Source organism: Pungitius pungitius, chromosome 13 (genome assembly GCF_949316345.1).
Source record: "Pungitius pungitius chromosome 13, fPunPun2.1, whole genome shotgun sequence".
Classification (NCBI taxonomy): domain Eukaryota; kingdom Metazoa; phylum Chordata; class Actinopteri; order Perciformes; family Gasterosteidae; genus Pungitius; species Pungitius pungitius.
The window spans coordinates 11,666,196-11,685,712 of NC_084912.1; the positions used below are offsets into that span (position 1 = coordinate 11,666,196).

At 44.7% G+C, this 19,517-nt stretch overlaps 1 protein-coding gene across 3 annotated transcripts in view; it reads right to left on the bottom strand.

The window, feature by feature from the left end:
* The window catches only part of tacc2 (transforming, acidic coiled-coil containing protein 2), a 45,594-nt gene continuing 26,077 nt past the window's right edge, over nucleotides 1–19,517 (bottom strand). For 2 of the 3 annotated variants that reach the window (XM_062566470.1, XM_062566472.1), the window contains 17 exons: nucleotides 13,209–13,315; nucleotides 11,391–12,780; nucleotides 11,162–11,197; nucleotides 9,839–9,896; nucleotides 9,526–9,733; nucleotides 9,067–9,116; nucleotides 8,816–8,925; nucleotides 8,389–8,542; nucleotides 7,877–8,023; nucleotides 7,424–7,516; nucleotides 4,234–4,377; nucleotides 4,060–4,136; nucleotides 2,898–2,941; nucleotides 1,530–1,690; nucleotides 1,305–1,411; nucleotides 973–1,093; nucleotides 1–891 (listed from right to left, as the gene is read on the bottom strand). In XM_062566470.1, coding sequence (XP_062422454.1) covers nucleotides 826–891; nucleotides 973–1,093; nucleotides 1,305–1,411; nucleotides 1,530–1,690; nucleotides 2,898–2,941; nucleotides 4,060–4,136; nucleotides 4,234–4,377; nucleotides 7,424–7,516; nucleotides 7,877–8,023; nucleotides 8,389–8,542; nucleotides 8,816–8,925; nucleotides 9,067–9,116; nucleotides 9,526–9,733; nucleotides 9,839–9,896; nucleotides 11,162–11,197; nucleotides 11,391–12,780; nucleotides 13,209–13,315 — 3,073 coding nt within the window. In that variant the 3' untranslated portion in view covers nucleotides 1–825. The remainder of the gene's footprint in view (nucleotides 892–972; nucleotides 1,094–1,304; nucleotides 1,412–1,529; nucleotides 1,691–2,897; nucleotides 2,942–4,059; nucleotides 4,137–4,233; nucleotides 4,378–7,423; nucleotides 7,517–7,876; nucleotides 8,024–8,388; nucleotides 8,543–8,815; nucleotides 8,926–9,066; nucleotides 9,117–9,525; nucleotides 9,734–9,838; nucleotides 9,897–11,161; nucleotides 11,198–11,390; nucleotides 12,781–13,208; nucleotides 13,316–19,517) is intronic. The other variant, XM_062566471.1, reaches the window with a different exon arrangement.

A 19,517-nucleotide genomic window follows, 5' to 3' on the forward strand; every position in this document is an offset into this window, starting at 1 on the left:
TGCTGTATTGCCATCTTTTATTGCACTTTGTAAGCGGAGGCTGTACAGCAGCTGTGCAGAAGGGTTTTCCCTCAGTGTGACACAACAACCACAGCAGAACTAGGACATATCCATCACACATGTATCACTATGAATAAGGTCACAATTAGTTTGCTTTATATCAAAATAAAATCATCCCCCAAAATATTTGCACAATTGAATTGAGAAAGCTATGACAAGTATGACAAATATCTACAAGATTACATCAGGGAAACGTGCCGAGGATGACAGAATAACCAAAGTCTCATATTAGGAATTTTCCTACAGTATATACAAACGTATAACATTACAAGTTATCCTTTCTCTTCCTCATGCAGTAGACTATTGTGATAGTTTGTGTTCTCTTAGTGGTGTATGCACATTTTTATAAAGTCATCTAAATCTCTGTTACTCTTTTTCAAAGTATTATCTTTTCTGTACCAAGAGACAACAACAGGAACGGGTAAACAGTCTTCTTCCTTAGCGGCTGTCATGGCAACATCATTATGGATAATTTCACCCAAAAACATCTCGCTTTCCTATTATCACACACGCACGTACACACTCATTAGTGATATGATACATTTTCTTAAACTTTGAATCAGACCCCTGACACAGTACGATACACCAACATATTTCAAATGTACAGATTGATTAGTGTGAATTCATTCCTGTGTATTCTGTATAAACAAAGTCAGTTGGACATTTAACCAAGAGACCATTTTGGCCTAAAATGTCCATCAGTCCTTGGACGTAAAATATTTGTTTGTCTCCTCTCCTCTGTGCGATTTGGCCTGGCCGTGGTCGCTAACTCCTCCCCATCTTGGCGATCAGCTCGTCACAGATCTTTGTCAACTCCTCGATCTCTTTGTTCTATCAAACAATTAAAAAAGTAATTTATTTACTTTTAAGGGATTTGACATCTTTTTAAACACAGGAGGAATTCAAACTGACCTTTTGCTCCAAAGTGCGCTCCAGAGATTCCACCTTCATCTGCTCCTTCCTCAGGCTGGCCTGGTGGCAGGCCTGCTCCTGCTTGGACTTGACCCGTACATGAGCTATGTCTGCATTGGCCCTGAAAACACACACGCAATACAATTAGAATATGTCACCTGTATTGGGAAATTCTAATAAAAGCGTAACCTTACATTCGGAGAGCCGATACAGAATGACTGCTTATAAATAATAGGAACAGATTTTTCTACATCTCAACATATTTCAGCTTGGCATTGAATTATTATGTATATGAGGATTTTCCATGGGATGAAAATACTTATGAGACTCACTTTTCTAGTTTCTCCTCTGCGTGAATCTTCAGGGCTTGATAGCGCTGTTCCTCCTTGCGGACCCTGCACAGATACTCCTGAGCACATTTCTTCAGGACCTCTTCGTTCTGAAGGGTGTGAGAAAGGTTGTAATTACTTGCCATGAGGTTCGACAACCTAATTTCCAGATGACTTATAAGGTCGGTTATAATGACTAATTAGTTGTGAATAATGTATGTCAGTCACCTTGCGGAAACCCTCCAGTACATCTTTCATCTTCTCGTAACGTCGGAAGAGGTCGGCCAGAGACTTTTCCACAGAGTTGAGGTCGGCCAAGGCCTGGTCCTTCTCCATGATGAGTTGCTGGATAGTGTGGTGGGAGAGAGACTTCTCTTTCTGGTCATCCTCTGATGGACACACACAGACATACTGTATATCAGATCAAGTTTGTGATCAGTCTGCTGTAGTGGGCACATGTACCCACTGAAGTACAAACCATGTTTGACAGTGTATTGGAATTAATTGGGGGATTAGTGTGATGTGGTAGTCGTTTTGTACTACACTATGCGAGTATTTCTGAAGCATGCAAACAAAAAACATATATCACATAACAATGGGAAAATCATGATCTAGATCTAGATCACCTGTAAACCATAAAAAACAGAACTGACAGCTGGTTCTGGCTTCCAGGCCCTTCAGTACTACATGACAAAGCTCACAATGAACCATCTACAGTGCAGGGGTGTGTGTGTGTGTGTGTGTGTGTGTGTGTGTGTGTGTGTGTGTGTGTGTGTGTGTGTGTGTGCGTAAAGGTTCTCACTATGCATAAGTACATGTGTATGCTGTATTTTATATCAGAAAACGACAGATAAGTTCCCTTTTTTAACCCAATAATAAATATAACAGTCTCAACATACAGGAGGAAATGCAACAAAATGGATAAACAAATGTCACTGGGTAAGAGGAAGAGAGCAATCACAGCTCACTTCTCTGACAAACAGGTGGAGAGATGTGAGCTGACACAAACAAGTGAAGGAGAATTCCGCATTACTCACCTGGCATGCCTGTCAGGGTTATCAAATAGTAAGGGGAGCAAAGATGGGAGCAGAACAGAAAAGAATGGACGGTGTTAAGTCAAGCTGGGAGGGCAAGGCTAGTGAGAGAGCCAATTGTTAGACACAAGCAGAGACAGATCCTTTTTGTGACATTGCTTTTAAGGAGAGAAAAGATATAGACAGCATAGGAAAAAAAGGTTAGGAGTAATGCAGAGAGTGAACCTGCAGCAGGATTTAATGAGTTCAGAGAAGCTGGACACGCGCGGCCGAAAGACGTCAGGATTCAGTTCATATCAATCACACATGAAAGCAAAGCACATGGCAAAGCTTGCTCCAGTGAGAGGATAAAAAGAGTACTCCATTCTTTGAAAACTATGGCGATAGGGCAAGGCAAACAAATACAGTATATATTTATCAGTTTGCAAATAAACACGCAAAGGGGAGTCGAGGGTGGGGAAGTAAAGAAATTAATTTGAAATAAATGTTATGTGTGCTGAGTATCATGGGACCAATGGCCTTTGTTAGGAACTGAGCAATCTGCGTTAAACACTGAACTCACCTATCATCTGTGCAATCGTCTTCTCATATTCAGCAACAATCCTCCTATGGATGAAAAATTCCAGATTATCAATACAACGAAGGAGATATATCCATATGACAAATTATTTCAAAGTGTGCATGTCTCTAAAACAATGCAATTTTATCCAACCCATAGATTGGTCTCAAACCAAATCTGTTTATTAGCAAGATGTTTAAATAAAAACACAGCATGACATGTTTTGGTATTTGAAAGCTGAATGTCCAAATGTATGTCAATCATGTGCTAGAAGAATCTGATATGAAAAAGTGGTGTTTAAAGTGCATTAGGATATTTTCTTAAAATTCCGGTGAACAATACATTCTTCTATCTTCTATCGAGCCTGCAACTTTAGATAATAGGATTATTGAGTAATTGAAGAGTTTTAAGCACCCCTTAGCTTCATAGCTTTTATCTATTTCCACTGTACAGTTCCCGTCTGAGTCTTAAAGCCAGAGGTTCCCCCACACACCGAGCCAGAGAGCAGGGCCCAATAGGAAGCCTTGTTTTGGCAAAGGCAGGTTGCCAAAGTTAAGAGGATTGATTAGCCATGCATCCTTCTTAGCCTCTTACCCCGTCTTATCTTCAGCCCAATCAGTCAAATGAAGTAAGCGCTGACTTATTCACACTAAATGAGCTGTGTCCAGCTGGAGCAGCACACCTGCTGATAGTGAACAATGCATCGCATCTATCTCCTTGAACCTATATATTGTGGGAAAAATATCGATCATCTGTAGACGTATATAAGAGTGTCGTTAATCACAGAGGTTTTAGACATAGTTGGTGTATTGTCCAAAAGACACAGAAAATCCTCTAATAGATTATCTAATAGGAAATATATTTTTTTCATAATCAACTGTTCCGCTCTTCTCCAGCTATAACGCTGGTGCTGATAGTTGGACTCGTTTGGTCTCCTTTAACTGGCTCTCCACTCTGCACCATCTGGCACTTTGTTTTACGCTTGCAGCAAGATAAACCAATTGATTGGTTTAACGGTGATTGGTGGGAACTGACAACAAGAATCTTAGCATCCTGACAAGTAATACCGTAAAGCAACCCTGGGAGGTGTTAAGTCCTTCCTAAAGCGTATGGGTTGGACTTCACAATCCCATAAGTGATGACAACACAAGGTGCAACCTCCTACCTCATCTCCACCACCTCCTGTCGGCTGTCTTCATACTTCTTCTGCCACTCCAGCACTTCTTTCTCCTTTGTCACGATCTGAGGAGGGTAACAAAACAGGTTGTGTGAGGCTGATTTAATGTATTGACAGTGTGTCGTACTTGTACGATATACAGAAAGAGTTTTGTGTGCGTACCTCATCTCGTGCGATTCCCAGCGAGTGGTCCAGTTCTCTGGGCAGGTGGGTGCTCTCCCCTTCAATGTAGCTGGTGGTGGTCCTGGTGTAAAGGGAGTTCTTGGACACACCACTCTCCACTGGAGAAGACACATCTCTGTGCTGCTTCCAGGAGCCAACGGTGAGGTGGGAGAGGAAAGGAAACATAACCAGTTACAACCTCACCGGCGGAGCCACGCGCATTCTTGGATCCAATCGCGAGGCAACATTAAACTACATTAAACTGTAAAACGCTGCAAAAAATCAATATGTAAATGAGATTGGCTGGTGATGCTCCTGAAGACTTGGTCAGCTGCCACATGATTGGATGAAACAGTCTTCATTGACACAGTATTAGCCAAGTGATTTGGCTGATGCTGCCCCCGGCTGAGCGGTCAGTAGCTTAAATGTGATTGGGTCTGGGCAAGACAGAGGACGAGGTATGGACCGGGCAGCGTGGCAAATAGAGGTTCATTTCATCTTCAAGTATATTTCAATATACTGGTCTTACCTGTTGGGGCTTAAATTGTTATAGCAATGCCCCAATTATTTGATTATTTCAAAGACTTTGATTAGAGGTCAGCAAGGAAATGTCCCAAACCTATCAATGGAAAGACTTTGGATACGGTGTTGCGGTACACTGGGAGACAATACAAAATAAAGTATATATATGCATATGTTTATTGCAACAATACAGACATCAACAATCCTCGTTCTAGCGCCATTTGTTCCCTTATTACCCGGCTCTGAAATGGATTTAGCCATCCATGGCAGAGACGGATTACGAGGATGAAGTGGTCGAGGCTCTAGTGTTCTAAAATGATGAGTATTTGGTCTGGCTAGAGCAGTAATTCCATTATTCAACTTAAAATAGAGACCAGTCAAGTTCAGGCAACCATGGACCTCTTTTGCTTTTAGTCAGGTGCTGATTGGGATTACCGTCCCGGTTCAGTAAAGATTAAACAGAAACTTTCAGAAAATCTGCCAAAACTTCAGGGGGTTTGAGGGTCAGATTGATCATAACCCAAACTCAAATTCCCCAAAACCATTTATCCCAAGTCCCCTAAAACTAACTACTATTTCTAAACCATCCGGCCTTAGTTTTTGCAGTATGTCTTTGGGCCCGTATTAATCGTTTTACGAAACAGAAGGCCCGCAAGACTTGGTGAAAATGTGAATGCTACTTTTGGTCACAATTAGTGATTGTATGTCTGCAATGCATATTACCATAAAATGTACATGCAAAGATTAAATCATTGATGGACTGCTGATTTGAAGCCTCAAGTGGCAACCGGCCAATTGTTTTGTTACTACCAGAAGGGACGCGAGAAGGAGGAGATAAAAACAACCGAGCACCGAATAAGACTTGTTATGTTGATCAAAACGGTTAGAACTAACTTTCATGAACTGAAAACCCACTATGAAAGAAAACGCCAAAAAACTCCCAATCAGGATTCAAACACAGCCACGCCCTGCTTTTTGCTTTTTACTTTAATAAATCGGACCATCATTTCCTAAATGACCATTATGCAGTGCGGTAATAAATCCTGTGAGAAGTGTAGCTATTTCTAAATGACTTCTGCCCCCCCTACAGGCTATAACCAAACAGATTTGTAATGAATGAAACCGTTAAGTATCACAAACACAGAACCAGCCCCGGGGCAGTTGCGGCTTTGCCCTGCTGGTGACTCGTACAAAACTCCTTAACCAGATCTTAACGATCACATTTAACTAAATGGCAAACTATTTAGAACACTTACTGTAAGATTGAGGAAACAGAAAAATGGACAATTCATAAAACACAAGACAAATGCTATGTCAAACATAAAAATAATCCATTATAAGACTACTACAAGAGACACGAGCTATAACTCAGAAAAACTTGCTCACAAAGACAACGGTCAGCTACGGCAGGCTGAGGTAGTGAGACCTGGAAAAAGATCTCAGGTGCCGACTTCTGGGGTCTACAGGACAGGGGTTTACAGTGCAGTCTGTGGTCGTATGGACAATTTGAAAGTGACCTTTAAAATGGGTTAACAACATTGGACGAGCCATATTATTTTCTTTTCTGTGCAAGATTGGAGGTACTATTTGTATTAAAGAGCTGTGATTCCTACTGTCTTCAGCAATGTAGGTATGAACACCTTCTTTTACCATCAGGCCTTAACTCGTATAGTTACCTTTAATTATTGTGTGTATGTTTGTGACCAAATGCTTAGACTGCACTGTAGTTGGATTAAGGCCAGATCACATGGTCACTATGTTACTCTTACTTTAAGTAAGGGTGAACCGTTGATATTCCACCGGCGAGTGCTGGGCTTCTTGAGACGAGACTGTGAAATGTGTGTGACAAGAGCATGAGACACGGAGGGGTCGAAGATCTGGGAGCACCTGCTCTGCTTCAACTCTTACCAGAGTTTTTCCACTGACTGATAGCAAAAATATACCACTCTTCTTCTTCTACCATATAAAGTCATTCTCCACCTGCCTCAACCAGCAAAATCTCCAAGTTCTACCTATAACCTCCAGCCAAACTTGACACTGTAACCTACACGATGTACCTGTCTGTTAGTGGTGTTAGTCTGGGAAAAGGACCGAATCACAAAACAAGAACGTGACTGGGATGTCGGGGAGATGACAGCAACGTATCAACAAATACATCTTGGAAGGTTGTATCCCCATAATTCCACAGAGACTAATACAATCTAGTATGACATTCCCAGTCACATTCACGCTCAGGTAAGCTTCTCGTGAAGAGGAAACCTGCATGTTGCCCAACATGCATGCTGCACAACATGCATAATAAAAGGCAGGGGACGAAGAAGGCACAGCACTCTGTCGCAGAGGAGAACACCTGGAGGAGCTCGCAGCTAGTCGGGGAGGGAGCTTTACACGTTAAGCACATATTAAAGATTTCATATGTGGGGGATTGCTGAAGCAGACTGCGAATGTAGCGGTGCAGCCACCATGTCGATAAGGCCATGAGCTCACAGTCACACTCAGAATGGTGTGTTTGGATGGGGGAGGGGGAGGCAGGCGGAGACACACTCATGCTCGCACACTATAGCCACGCCCACGTGCATTTCGCACACACCGGCTTTTCTCAGTCAAGAGATGCATTTTTCCTATCACACACACTTCCACACAGCAGGTGCAGGTGTCAGCGCAGTACCTGGGGGCTTACAGTGGAGAGGGAGGGGCACTGAGAGATGTTTTTGGCTACCTGCAGAGCCTCTATCCTCAGGGCGGCAAGCACCAGCTCCTCCTGGGCCGCACACATTGGGGAGGATTGGGGGGGGGGATTGATAGATTTCAAAGGGTAAAGAAGGAGGTTGGCGGCCCAAGGATGAGAGAGCAAAGGGAAAACACACACAAAGTTGAGCGCACACTCTTCCCGCTGCCACATTTCACACACCGTCGATCTATTTTACACAATAAGCTAAAAACTGCAACTGAGGCACAGAACGTGAAAAATTGGCAAATGAAAAGACAGGATGTAGTAAGTTGACACAGTGAGAAAAACGTGACACACACACACAAACACATGTAAAAGGTCACACATGGGACACCAGATGTAAGACCTACAAGGTCATCAATAAGGGTCATGTTTGGTCCGTCAACCCACCTGCAGTTTTTCGGCGAATGCGGTGGGGTTGGTCTCAGCCAGGTCAGGCTCCAGGTACTGCAGGAAGTCGTCACACTCAGATAGCTTGTCTAACCGAGGCATGGCCAGGACTGGAGCAGGGGCCTCCACAGGGCACTGGTAAGGGGACTACAGGGGCACCGGGAAGGGTAGGTAGGAGGGCAGGGGTCAGCATGGCAGAGCAAAGCACTGAGTCGGGAGCTGTGTGACTGAGCTCAAGCTGGGAGGCTAGTTTGGTGGACTGATAATGTGTCATCAGTGACAATCACCACGACTAATGCCGCCTATGTTGGAGGGCCAAGTCACGGCCTTCAATGAAGCAAGTGCAGCGCGGCAATCCTCCCCTACCAACCCCCCCCCCCCCCCCCCCCGTGTCACTTAACACTCACATTGTGTACGCTCTACAACCTCAAAGCCCACACATTATACTTGAGTGATGTTGATAAGACCCAGCAGTGATAACATATGTGAGTCTTTAGACCTTTACGCCTCACCTGCTCATCCCTCTCCGTGCTCTGTGTCCGGCTGAGTGACTCGCCCTCTCTCTTCCTGCCTTTGTCCCCGGCCGAGCCCTCGGGTCCGGACCGGGTGCCCAGCACTGGTGTCTTCATAGCCGCTGTTATCTGGGCCTCCATCTCCTCAAAACTCCTGCTCAGTGTGACAGACATAGAGGAGAAATGGAGAGAGAAGGGAGGGGGAGTCAAGGCATTTATTGTATATGATGGACGAGAGTGTGTTAATGAAAACGTTGCTGGAGCAGCTGAACTGCATGCGTTATGCAATCTAGATCATTTCTGTTCACAATTAGCAAAGAAGAAAGCATACAGATAATAGCATTGAAATAGTTAGTACATGTTCACAGTAAACAACTAAATACTTCACAATAAATACAAAGAAATAAACATTAGGATTGTGTAGTACCCTGTGCAGGGGGAACTGGGCTCAGATCCATGCGCACACGTATTCTTGGTTAAGCTGTCAGATACTGAGTCCAACTTCAAGTACAAAGACGGCTTCTTTATGGACAGTGGCTACAAGACAAACAAAAGAATGAAACATAATGTTTAATGTGTGTTCTCATTTTAAAATAATGTGTATAAAACAAACCACTATCAATAAAAAAGCAGCAAAGACTCAATAAATTCTCAAAATAAATACTATTAGATACTCACAGGCGAAGCAGAGCCAAGCTTCTCCATGTACTCAATTTCATAGTCTTGCACTGATATAGAAAGACAAAACAAAGAGTTAGAGGCAGAGGAAGAAATGGAGGCACATTTCAGTCAGTGTTGAGCTCTGCTCTGATGAGGGCAGAGCTGTCTGTTGATTATTCCATCTCTGACCCAGATGCGTTGAGCAACACAGCCAATGGGAAAAGGAGGCTCTTCTGGAGGTCAGAGGGTAGTAGACAACAGGCTTATTTCACTGCCACAACATGAATCAATAGACTTGCCAGATGAATAAAGAGTAAAGGGGTAAATAGTTGCTGTACGCGCTGGTTTATCCAAACACAGGCTTTGCATGTCCTTTGAGTACACGCCTGTCTGCGGTATGCTTTGATCTCTGACACCAGTTATTTGGACACAGGTGGCCCTGGGCACAAAAGAGGAATCCAAAAGAGAAATCCTCACCTGGAGTCTGGTGAGGAAGACTGTTCTCATTAACAAAGGAAGTGAGGTCGGACGGCAGAGGGAAGTCTTGCTGGTCAGAGTTCAAATCCGCTTCCACGCCGTGCAGGGCGGCCCACTTGTGACCGGTGGAGGAGGCCAGCTTCTCCTCGTCCGTGGCGTGGTCGTCCTTTGGGCGCAGAGAGGGAGTTTCATCTGTGGGCGTGGGATCCTGCCACAAAAAGAAGGTGAAAGTTACGTCACAGAGGGAGGAGGGAGAAATGTAGGCAGAGAAGTGTACAGAGAAATGTACAAATATGAAGAGTTAGGTACGCACCTGGGATGGGTCGGACAACGGGGATTTCTTTGGCGACCTTTTCACTCTGAAAGTATTACTAGGAAAATGGAAAAACCATCAATCTTCAAGAGATGAAGTCACTCAGCGCCTTCAGTACACAACTTTATTAGATCCCTCATGTCACTGTCCAAGTATTGTGTACTTGCATCATATCTCAATGTTTGCATAGTTGCAAATTCTGTAATGTAATCCTCTTCGGGTACTTCTGCTTTCTCATTAAATGGAAGCATATTTTGCATCGTGGGACGGTACCACTTACTGTATGTACTCAATGTGTGTGTGCGTGTGTGTTTAGACCAGAACATGGAAATGTTGAATCTAGTGAGTAACAGCACAGTCAATGGGGAAAGGAAATGAATGTTATGTTATGAATGTCTTTTCGCACAAATAGACTAACACATCTAAGAGAGGAACGTGTGAGGTAATTTAATGTTATTAAATGACAATTGCTATTTAGGACACAATCTGTGCCATTTAAAAAAACTTTAGTTTTTAATATATAGATTCCAAAAATCATAGATTCTCAAATGTTTTTTAAAGAAGTGAGAGTCTGTGTATTGCAATTTGCAACACAATGCATAGTATTTCCCTAACAAACATATCTGATACAAAATATCTCCACCACGTGACTAAAATACAGTAAGAATTCATTAGAAAATTATATAACTGGGACAATAACCTCCTCTGCCAGAGATCAATATAGAAAAAAGTCTAATAATAATTTTATAGGTGTAGCTTTCAACAATAGCCAACAATGAACACAAGAGGGAGCACAAGCACTGTCTTTGTTGCACGCAGACTGGACATAGTGGCATTACAGTGAAGACGTATTTACAAGAAAGATATGTTTGCTAGCTTCAAGAGATTTTGATTAAAAAAAACTATAGGAATTGGTCGTAAATGTCATCAAACACTGTTGCAATAACCTTTGTTACTCCTTTCACGCTACTCACCACGTGCACTTTTGTGCACGCTGCTCCATATTGGCTGAATGAGTATAATTGAGTGTGTAAATGTCTTTAATGAAGTTTCAATCCTTAACACTTATATGAACATTGTAAATGTAGTTTTTTCCTACGTGGGATTGTACAAATTTACGAAAGAAAAATGAAAACCGGTATGCCTTGTTAAGATAAGCAGCATCAAAAAGGTTTACATGGAATCGGTTGATAGGGGGCACAAGGGACTATGATGTTTCCGTTAAAAGGAAGAGGGAAGACGAGGCAACATGCTGCAGTAAAATGAGCCACATGGAGTTTTGAGTCAAAACGGGATGGACGGTTGTGTTGGCCCTGTACTTACAACAGACAACATAGAGAAGACATACTCCCGGACTTCCTGTGACATATGAGAACAAATACACAGACACAGGTGACAGAGAGACAGACAGAGGACACTGGCATAACAGACAAGAGGATCACTTACAAACACGGACTGACCTCACAAACAGAACCTGGAATACAGTGTTCTGTATGCGAGCATGGCCTCTCCCATGAATGTGCGGCCCTGTTGTAATAGACGGTGAACTTACGATTTGATTGGAGTTTTCTTTTTCTTGCCAGGTTTGTTCTGGTTTTGGTCCTGCAGTTCTCCAATGTTGTCGTTATCATTTTCATTGTCGCAGTCATTGGATGACAGTTCGAAGGAGGCAGAAGCCTTTGGAGGTGAGGTGGACATCTTATTTGAGGATTTGAAAGGGTCTTCTGAGTCGTCAAAGTCATTGGAGTCAAAGGAATATGTCGGCCGAGACTGTTTGGGGGAGTTGGTGATTCCTTTCTTAGAAGTAAATGGATTGAAGTTGGGATCATCCCACTTGTCGGGTTCCAACTTGTAAGACACTTCAGGCACAGGGATGTCCTCCTCGTTGCCGTTGTGGCTTGCTGGAGGATTGTTGTCCAGCTGCTCTGTCTGCGCTTTGAGGGCCTTCTTCAGCCCTAGCTTTGGTTTCCTCAGAGGCATCTTCCCTCCGGGCTTCTTGCCCACTTTCTTGGGTGGGAGAGAGGCCTGGTGTGACGCCTCACTGCCCTCCTCAGAGTAGTCAAACTCCAGCCTTACCGACTGACGCGTGGGGACGATGGGTTGCTCTTCTGGGTTTGTGATTGGCTCTTGAAGAGGAGCTGGGGGACCCGGCTCTACAGAAGATACAGGGGGACTCTCGAGAGGCGTAGCAATGGGGGCACACACAGGGCCTTTGCGACCAAGAATGGGGGAATTGGCAACTTTACTACCCCCAGTATTGAAAGGATCGATGTCCTCAAAATTATCTGGATCCCATTTGTAGGAGGTATTAGGCGGGATGGGGGACTCGCCGTTGCCTGTCAGACTACACGTGAGAGGGGTGTCCTCCTGGCACAAGGGTAAGGCAGGGACGACCGGGCGCTCCTCTTGGCTGGTGTGGTTGACCTCCTCCGGCAGGGGAGGAGGAGTCTCCACTCGGCTCTTCCTGGTCCTGCGGAGGGTTCCCCCGGGGCTGGGGGTAGCAGATCCCCCCTCTGCTTCCTCCGGAGGCTGCAGAGGGCTGGCGGCCCGCGGCTTGGCGCGCTTCTTGATCTCCGGGGTGCTGCTGGAGGAGGCCGGCCTGGGGCTCTCTGGGTTGGAGTTCTGTCTCGGAAGAGGCTTCTTCCTCACAGACCCAGGGTGGACTTTTTTGGGCCTGCGGAGCGTCCCCGGAGCACTCTCAGTGCCGACGCTGAAGGATTCAGAATGTGGACGGAAGCCTCCCACAGAGGATCCGTCCAACAGACCGCCACTGTCCAGTTCTCCTCCCTGGAGGCTGAGTGAGCGGGTCAAAGTGTGACTTGTTGAATCGGCTGGAAACTCGATGTTGTATTGGCCACTGGCTGCAATGGGCTTGTTCTCGTCAAAAACAATGGTAGGGGTACCACATGTGGCATCCGCTGAGGTCAATTCAGAGTCTGCTACTGCAAAAGATGGAGAGACGTAAAATAAAGTGTCTGTCGCTTCTAAAAAAAGGATCAAATTTAACTGAAATAAAATTGAGATGATTTTATATTCTTGGCTGAGATGCAGGTCAATAAGACAGCTTGAAGGAAGGTAAAAGCTGGTGCTGGCTTCTGACACAGAGATAAATGTGCAATAAATAATTCAATAGGGCTCTCTCAGTTGGATAGAACGTAAGGAAAATTAACCATGAGAGAGAGAGACACCGAGCCAATTGATCAGCCTTTCTTAGGTATCGCAAAAGCCACGGATGCTTGACTTGTTTCAGCAAACAAAGCCAGCTGGGAGATACTGCATCATTCCACTAGAGGGCGCATAAAGACTTGTCTTTTCTGATGATGATGGCTTAACACAGCATCACACGCACATCGCTGCGTGGTTACCCTACCTTTGTCATCGGACGTTAGTTGCTGGGTGGGGGGATCTATGGGAGAAACAGCCTTCACTGGGGTTGTGGCTTCAGGGGTCTCAAACGCTCCGTCAGAGTCTGAACTCCTATAACAAAAGATCAGCAATACATGAGAGTGACATCACTTGAACTCTCGTGACTGCATCTGGATTATGGACCCCGTGCCACAATGAGCTCAACGTCTGTCCTTCAGACAACGGGAATTATAAATGATAAATGGTTCTTCCAAAAAGCCGTTCTGATGAGGTATTCCTAAGTGCTCAGGTTGTGAGGGCAGCAGGTGCAAATTCCAGCAGTGAATATGTGTTTTTTTGTTTTTTTGTTCACTAGGCCTTGAGGCTAGTGCGTGTTCGGGTTTTCATTTCTTGTTGACTCTTATGGCAACAAACGCTGAATCTGCAGTGAGGCGACAGATAATGACACACCTTACCTAAACACACACATGCAACACCCGTACACCACCTCAAGATCTACATCACAGATAGGAAATGGATAGGGAGGGACGGAGGGGAACACGGACCAAAAATTAACAAATTAGCCATTTCTGCAGGACATCAGGCTGTAAATGAAAAAGATCATCCGACACAAACGACATATTGATTGGTTTTTGTCTCAGCAACGCAGAAACACACACACACACACGCACACACACACACACACACACACACACACACAGTGAAGCCATCCATACAACCTGAGTACTATGGTCCACGAGCTCACGTCCGTCCTCACCTCTGTCTGACGGCACTGATCATGTTGTCATGACGTGAGCCCCAGGAGAGACTCCGGAGGAGCCCCAAAGCCGGATCCGAGCCCGGACTGTCCCCGTCTCCTGCCCCTCCCAGCAGTGTGTCCCAGCCCCAGCGAGCCCACTGCAGGGGAGACAGAGCCTGCCACGTAGTCACTGGCATGACGGCCGACGGCTACCCCTCTTCACACTGAGATGCTGCTCCCAGAAACGCAGGTAGACGGCCCCACAGCCTCGTCCTAAGATCACAACTAAGACCACCAGATCCAGCCGTACCTCTGCCTCGTCTAGTTATCTCTGTTCTATTCTAATTTCCTTTTTTCAAAGCCTCTTTCCCAGTGGCTATCGATGCCTCCCAATCTAAAACGAGACTGGCTGCAGAAGCCCACCGCCTGCAAACTGCATATCATCTCTCTCTCTCTCCACCGCCCCTCTCTCTCTCTCTCTCTCTCTCTCTCTGTTTCTCTCAGCCTCCCTCCCTCTACCCCGCTCTGTCTCTTGCTCCAGAACCATGTTGCTGTATCCACACGGAGGATGGAGCTACCTGCTCTGATGCAGCTTTCTCATTATATGTATTACCAGTACATTTGATGTTTTTATTGTGTCATTACATTCAGTAAAAACATTTTTGCCATAATAAACCCACACTAAGACAATGCTCGACAAACTGGGGTCCTTTTCACAGACACACAGGAAGTGCAGAAACTTCCAAACACTGTGTTGCTATGGTAACAGCAGGCTGCTCCCGCCATATGTTCCACGTTGGAAGTAAAGATGGCGGCTCACACATACGCACATACACACACAGGTTGTGTGTGTGTGTGTGTGTGTGTGTGTGTGTGTGTGTGTGTGTGTGTGTGTGTGTCAAAGACACAGAAATAAAGAAACATATCTTTTGATGACTACTGATATCTAAAATAACAAAATTACATTATTAGTCTCTTACAATAAGCCATATAAAATTGCAATGAAAAACGCAATGTGTAGAGGAAGTAGCCATTATTGTGACCTCTATACACCTTTAACAGTAACACACATATGAAGAGTATGGACAGGAGAAGAGTCATGTTTAATGAAACCTCTATGTCTCTACGCAATATTGATCCCGCACATCTTAAGGGATTCCACTCAGGTAGTTGCAGGAGCAATTTAGCATTTTATAGGGTTCCTTTGTAACACACACGCAGACATGGATCAAATAAAACTTCTTAGTATGACAGACACGATGGGTCTGACACACCATCAAGCAGTCAATAAGCCTGATGCAATCAAAATACAGAGCTGAGAACTTACTGTTTATAGAGGAGGCTGGTGACAAATGTACTTTGCTGTCATTGGCAATATGTTCACTATCCCTGGGGTCACATAACAGCAGAGGTTCCTCTAAGCCAACAATATGACCAAGAGTCACATACTCTACTTGCACTGCAATTCTCTCCACTGACAAATCAAGCCAATGCATCAGGCTGCAACATTCTCCAACATGGTATAAAACAATTTGTAGTCCCTGGGCATTATATTTTATAAGTTCCCCGCACAAAATCCTTTAAAAAATCCTTCTTTGGTGGGGTGGAGCTGTAATCACTGTGAGGGTCCAGTGTGCCCCAGCAGAGAGAGACTGGTTTGCCTGGAAATCCATCTGGATCACTGGGATCCAGAATCACAGTCAGGCGGTCTGAAGGGACCTACTCGCTATGACCAAATAATATGAACAGATAAAAGCTGCTTCTTTGCGGGTGTATTGAATGAAAACCAAAGACAGTGAGATAATAAGGTAAATTAGGCTCATTTCATTTCTCCGGTCATGTCGTTGCAGAGGATATTTTTCATTCGACTACAAATACTGTGTTGCTATGGTAACATGAGGTTCCTCCCACCATATGTTCCACGTTGGAAGCAAAAGATGGCCGCACACAGTCCAACAAAAACACACACAACTGAGGACTGCTGAGGACGAGCCACTGCTTCATCAGCATTATTTTAAAAAGAAAAAATGCATTTTAATTCACTCGACAGTTGCTTGCAAAATAGTTCATATTGATTGTCTTTATTTAATATTAACCATCTTTAATAGATAGATCTGTCATTAAAAATAACAGTGTAAATACAAATCAATCTAAGAATGTCTTCTTTGTTAATGTCGTCATATTTTCAGCAGCTTTTATGTGTCACAGCCTGGGAGTAAGCAGTGTGTGGGTGAGCAGTCGGAGTGTGGGGGGGGGGGGGGAAATAGAGACAAAGGGAGCCGCAGTTAATAGCACCATCTCATAAGCTGAGATAACTGCCCGGAGACTAAAACTGTGCAGCGTGAGGCAGGGAGACGCTTCATATCAGCCAGCCAGACGTGCCTCTGCCTCCAGCTAAATCCCACTGGGCCTTTCTGAACAGCTTCCACAGCGCTGCAGGGAGAGCCATCACCAGCCTTAGGGGGGAGGGGGGAGAGGGGGGAGAAGGAGGAACCTGGAATACACTGAGATGTAAACTCAACACCACCTGTCTGTCCTACTTGTGCACGTCACCTAAAAAGTTTGAAGATTTATGCACTCATCTGCTCTGGAAAATATGCTAAATCTGATGATTGATTTCAGTAATAAAGAGGCATGTGACTTTCTCTTTCCATTCAGCCTTTACTTGTAATTCCTTCGCCTTCCTTCGTCTTCCCTCACCTCCGGCTACATCCCTACACTACTTCAGTCCTTTGCTATGTTGTTTTGGATGCCCCTTGGATTACATGGTTGACACACTGACAAATGTTGTAAAGAGCAATGATTTTTTAATGATTAATGAATGCCATTTACATTAAGTTAAATCAAATATCATAACATGTACCAAAACTAAAACATTGCCCCGTGTCATCAGCAGGCAAATACTACAGTAAATGACGTTTTTTTGTTGTTATTTTAGTAAAAAAATAAGGAAAAGGTCAAATTTTATAATAAAAATATATGAAGTTATAACGAGTATCTCCTATAACGTTGACAGTAAATATTAAGTCACGTGAAGTAGTAATGAAGAGACCAACAGAGGGAGCTCCTGTGCTTTTATCCCGCTGACGAATGAGTGTCCGGATGAAATGTATTACATCATAGGCACTAAACTCCACAGCAACCTGATTTTCATTTTACAACAGCCTGTTCCCTTTCCACACAGATGTGATGTGGTGAGCCGGCAGAAACGTATAGAGGCTTTATAATAAGAAAAAGAGCATGAATCGGCTTTTATTTTCTGCAAGTGATTCATGGAGAATCCCTTTGTGTCATCCACAGTTCATAAAAACGTAGTAGGTGGACTACAGAGAAGTCTCTCATCTCATCCAGACTGATGTCAACTCTCTGTTGACTGATGTAAGGATTGTGAGACAAAGATTACCCCTGTGTGTGATAGCTCATCTAACCTAATCTGAACCTGTGACTGCGAGCAGATGGCACATTAAACAACAGGCCAAGTCACTGAGTTGCAGCACCGGTGAGGAAAGGGTTAACGTAAAATATCTCTCCATTTTGATGATGAGATCCCATTAACTGAGTAAAAGCCTCAATGGTTGGGTTGATGTGGCTCCAGTGCTTGAATAACAAGCTGCACTTTGCTCCCAATATGTATTTTTTTAATATTCAGAATTCCACTCAGACTTTTGCAGCGCTTGTGATAAAAACAAATATATATATATATAATTTATGCTATGAATCATTCATTTCAGACAGCCCTCCCCCCCCTCACACACACACACACACACACACAGTTGTGTGTCTGAGATATAAATAAAACACAGCAAAGTAGAGCACGCTTGCTACGCCTCCCTCCCTGTCGAACTGCTCTCATCCAATGATATTCCTGATTTATCTTCACACAGCGCGCTCTATTTCTACACCGTCACCAGCGTGGCAGTGTCGTCCTCCTCGACTCAGAACAAAACATCACCCCAACACCTTTCCTCCCTATTCATTGCACAGTTCTGGTGCCCCCCCCCACTCCCAGACTCACTGGCAATGCACATGTGCCTGCACACATGCCCCATATTTACGTCACAAAAGCAAACAACAACAACAAAGACGTGCTCAGTGGGTGACGTTGGATGTTACATTCCAGGAGAGAAGGAGAGAGTGAGGGAAAGCAAAAAGGTGACAGAACACACCGCCTCACAGAGGCGTTTGTCTTGTCCGGCTTTGTCTTGCAACGGTAAATAACATCAATCAAAGGTGACTGCGTTCTGCGTAACAAACGGCCCTGCATCCACAATGAAAATATATGCTGCATGCTTTTCAAATGCAGGGATTTGAACCTTTTTAGATGCCAAAGTTAAGTCACACTCACATGTGTTCTTGGGAGAGACAGGAGGTCTCTCCTTGCTCCATGGACTCGTTGGCTCCCATCCTCAGCTAGCGCTGCCCCCCCTGCCTGCACTCGCACACCAGCCACCCTCCACATCCACCTGCTCCGGCCACCCCCTCCCGAGTCTCCCTCCGCTTTCAGTCTGGTCCTAGCGGAGGAGGCGGGCAGCCCGAGTCGGAGGAGGAGGTGAGCGCTGCAGTGCAGAGGATGAGCGAGTCCCGCTCGCATCGGGAGCGGAAGCGGTGGATGAGTAAGTGCTCTTCACTTCATGTACTGCATCGCTGAGCCTGTGCTGCTTACGGAATATTCCACATAGAGTGATGCACCACCAGGCGGGATTAAAATTTCCACGAGTAGAAATTGCAAGAAGAGAATAATCCAATAACAAACAGGATGAAAGAAGGGTCCTGCTGTCGTTTGGTCTTGCATGAGTATCCGAGGTGCCTCCTCTCTGTTTGGCTGCTGATGTCGCTGAGCTGTGTTGCTGCTCTCCCAGCCTCCTCCCCCCTCCCCCCTCCACTTTCTCCCCTGACTCGACCCTCCTGCGCCTTTAAAAAAAGACAAGCGGCTTTCTCTCGTCTGCTAACCCGACTGTGCAGGGGAGCCGAATACAATAGCAGACCCCCCCCCCATAGAAAACCCAGTGATAAACAGGGGCTTTTTCTTTCTCTCTGTCGGACCCCTTCCTCCTCACAGTAAACGCACCTCACGCCTTTCTCCAGCCACCATTCTACTGATATACACAGCGAAAACATGTTTTTGACACATGTCTTTTCACACAATGGATGCTTCCAACACTTTACGTGCCCAACCAGATTCATGCCTGAGGTAAACAATAGACCATGGGAAACCGTGTATTATTCAAGTCTGACCCTGTTATATTCTTTTTCAATCAAGGCACACCAACAGGAACTGTGTACCAGCACACATAGAAAAAATAGGCTTTATGAGTCTAAAAAAAGAGACGAAAATAAATACAATTGCAAATGCTATACATTTAAATTATAGAAACTTAATCCAGAGGTGTCATTCTAGTCACTGAAGGGGCAAGGACATATGCCCCATTTCTAAATGAATACAGTCGCTGTGTTTAAATCCTTGGACAGCAGGCTGGGTCGGTGATCTAATTATCGGCCACTCTCATCAAACATTCAATTACATCAATGTCTGGAGGAGCAAAGGATATTTTGTGTGTGTGTGTGTGTGTGTGT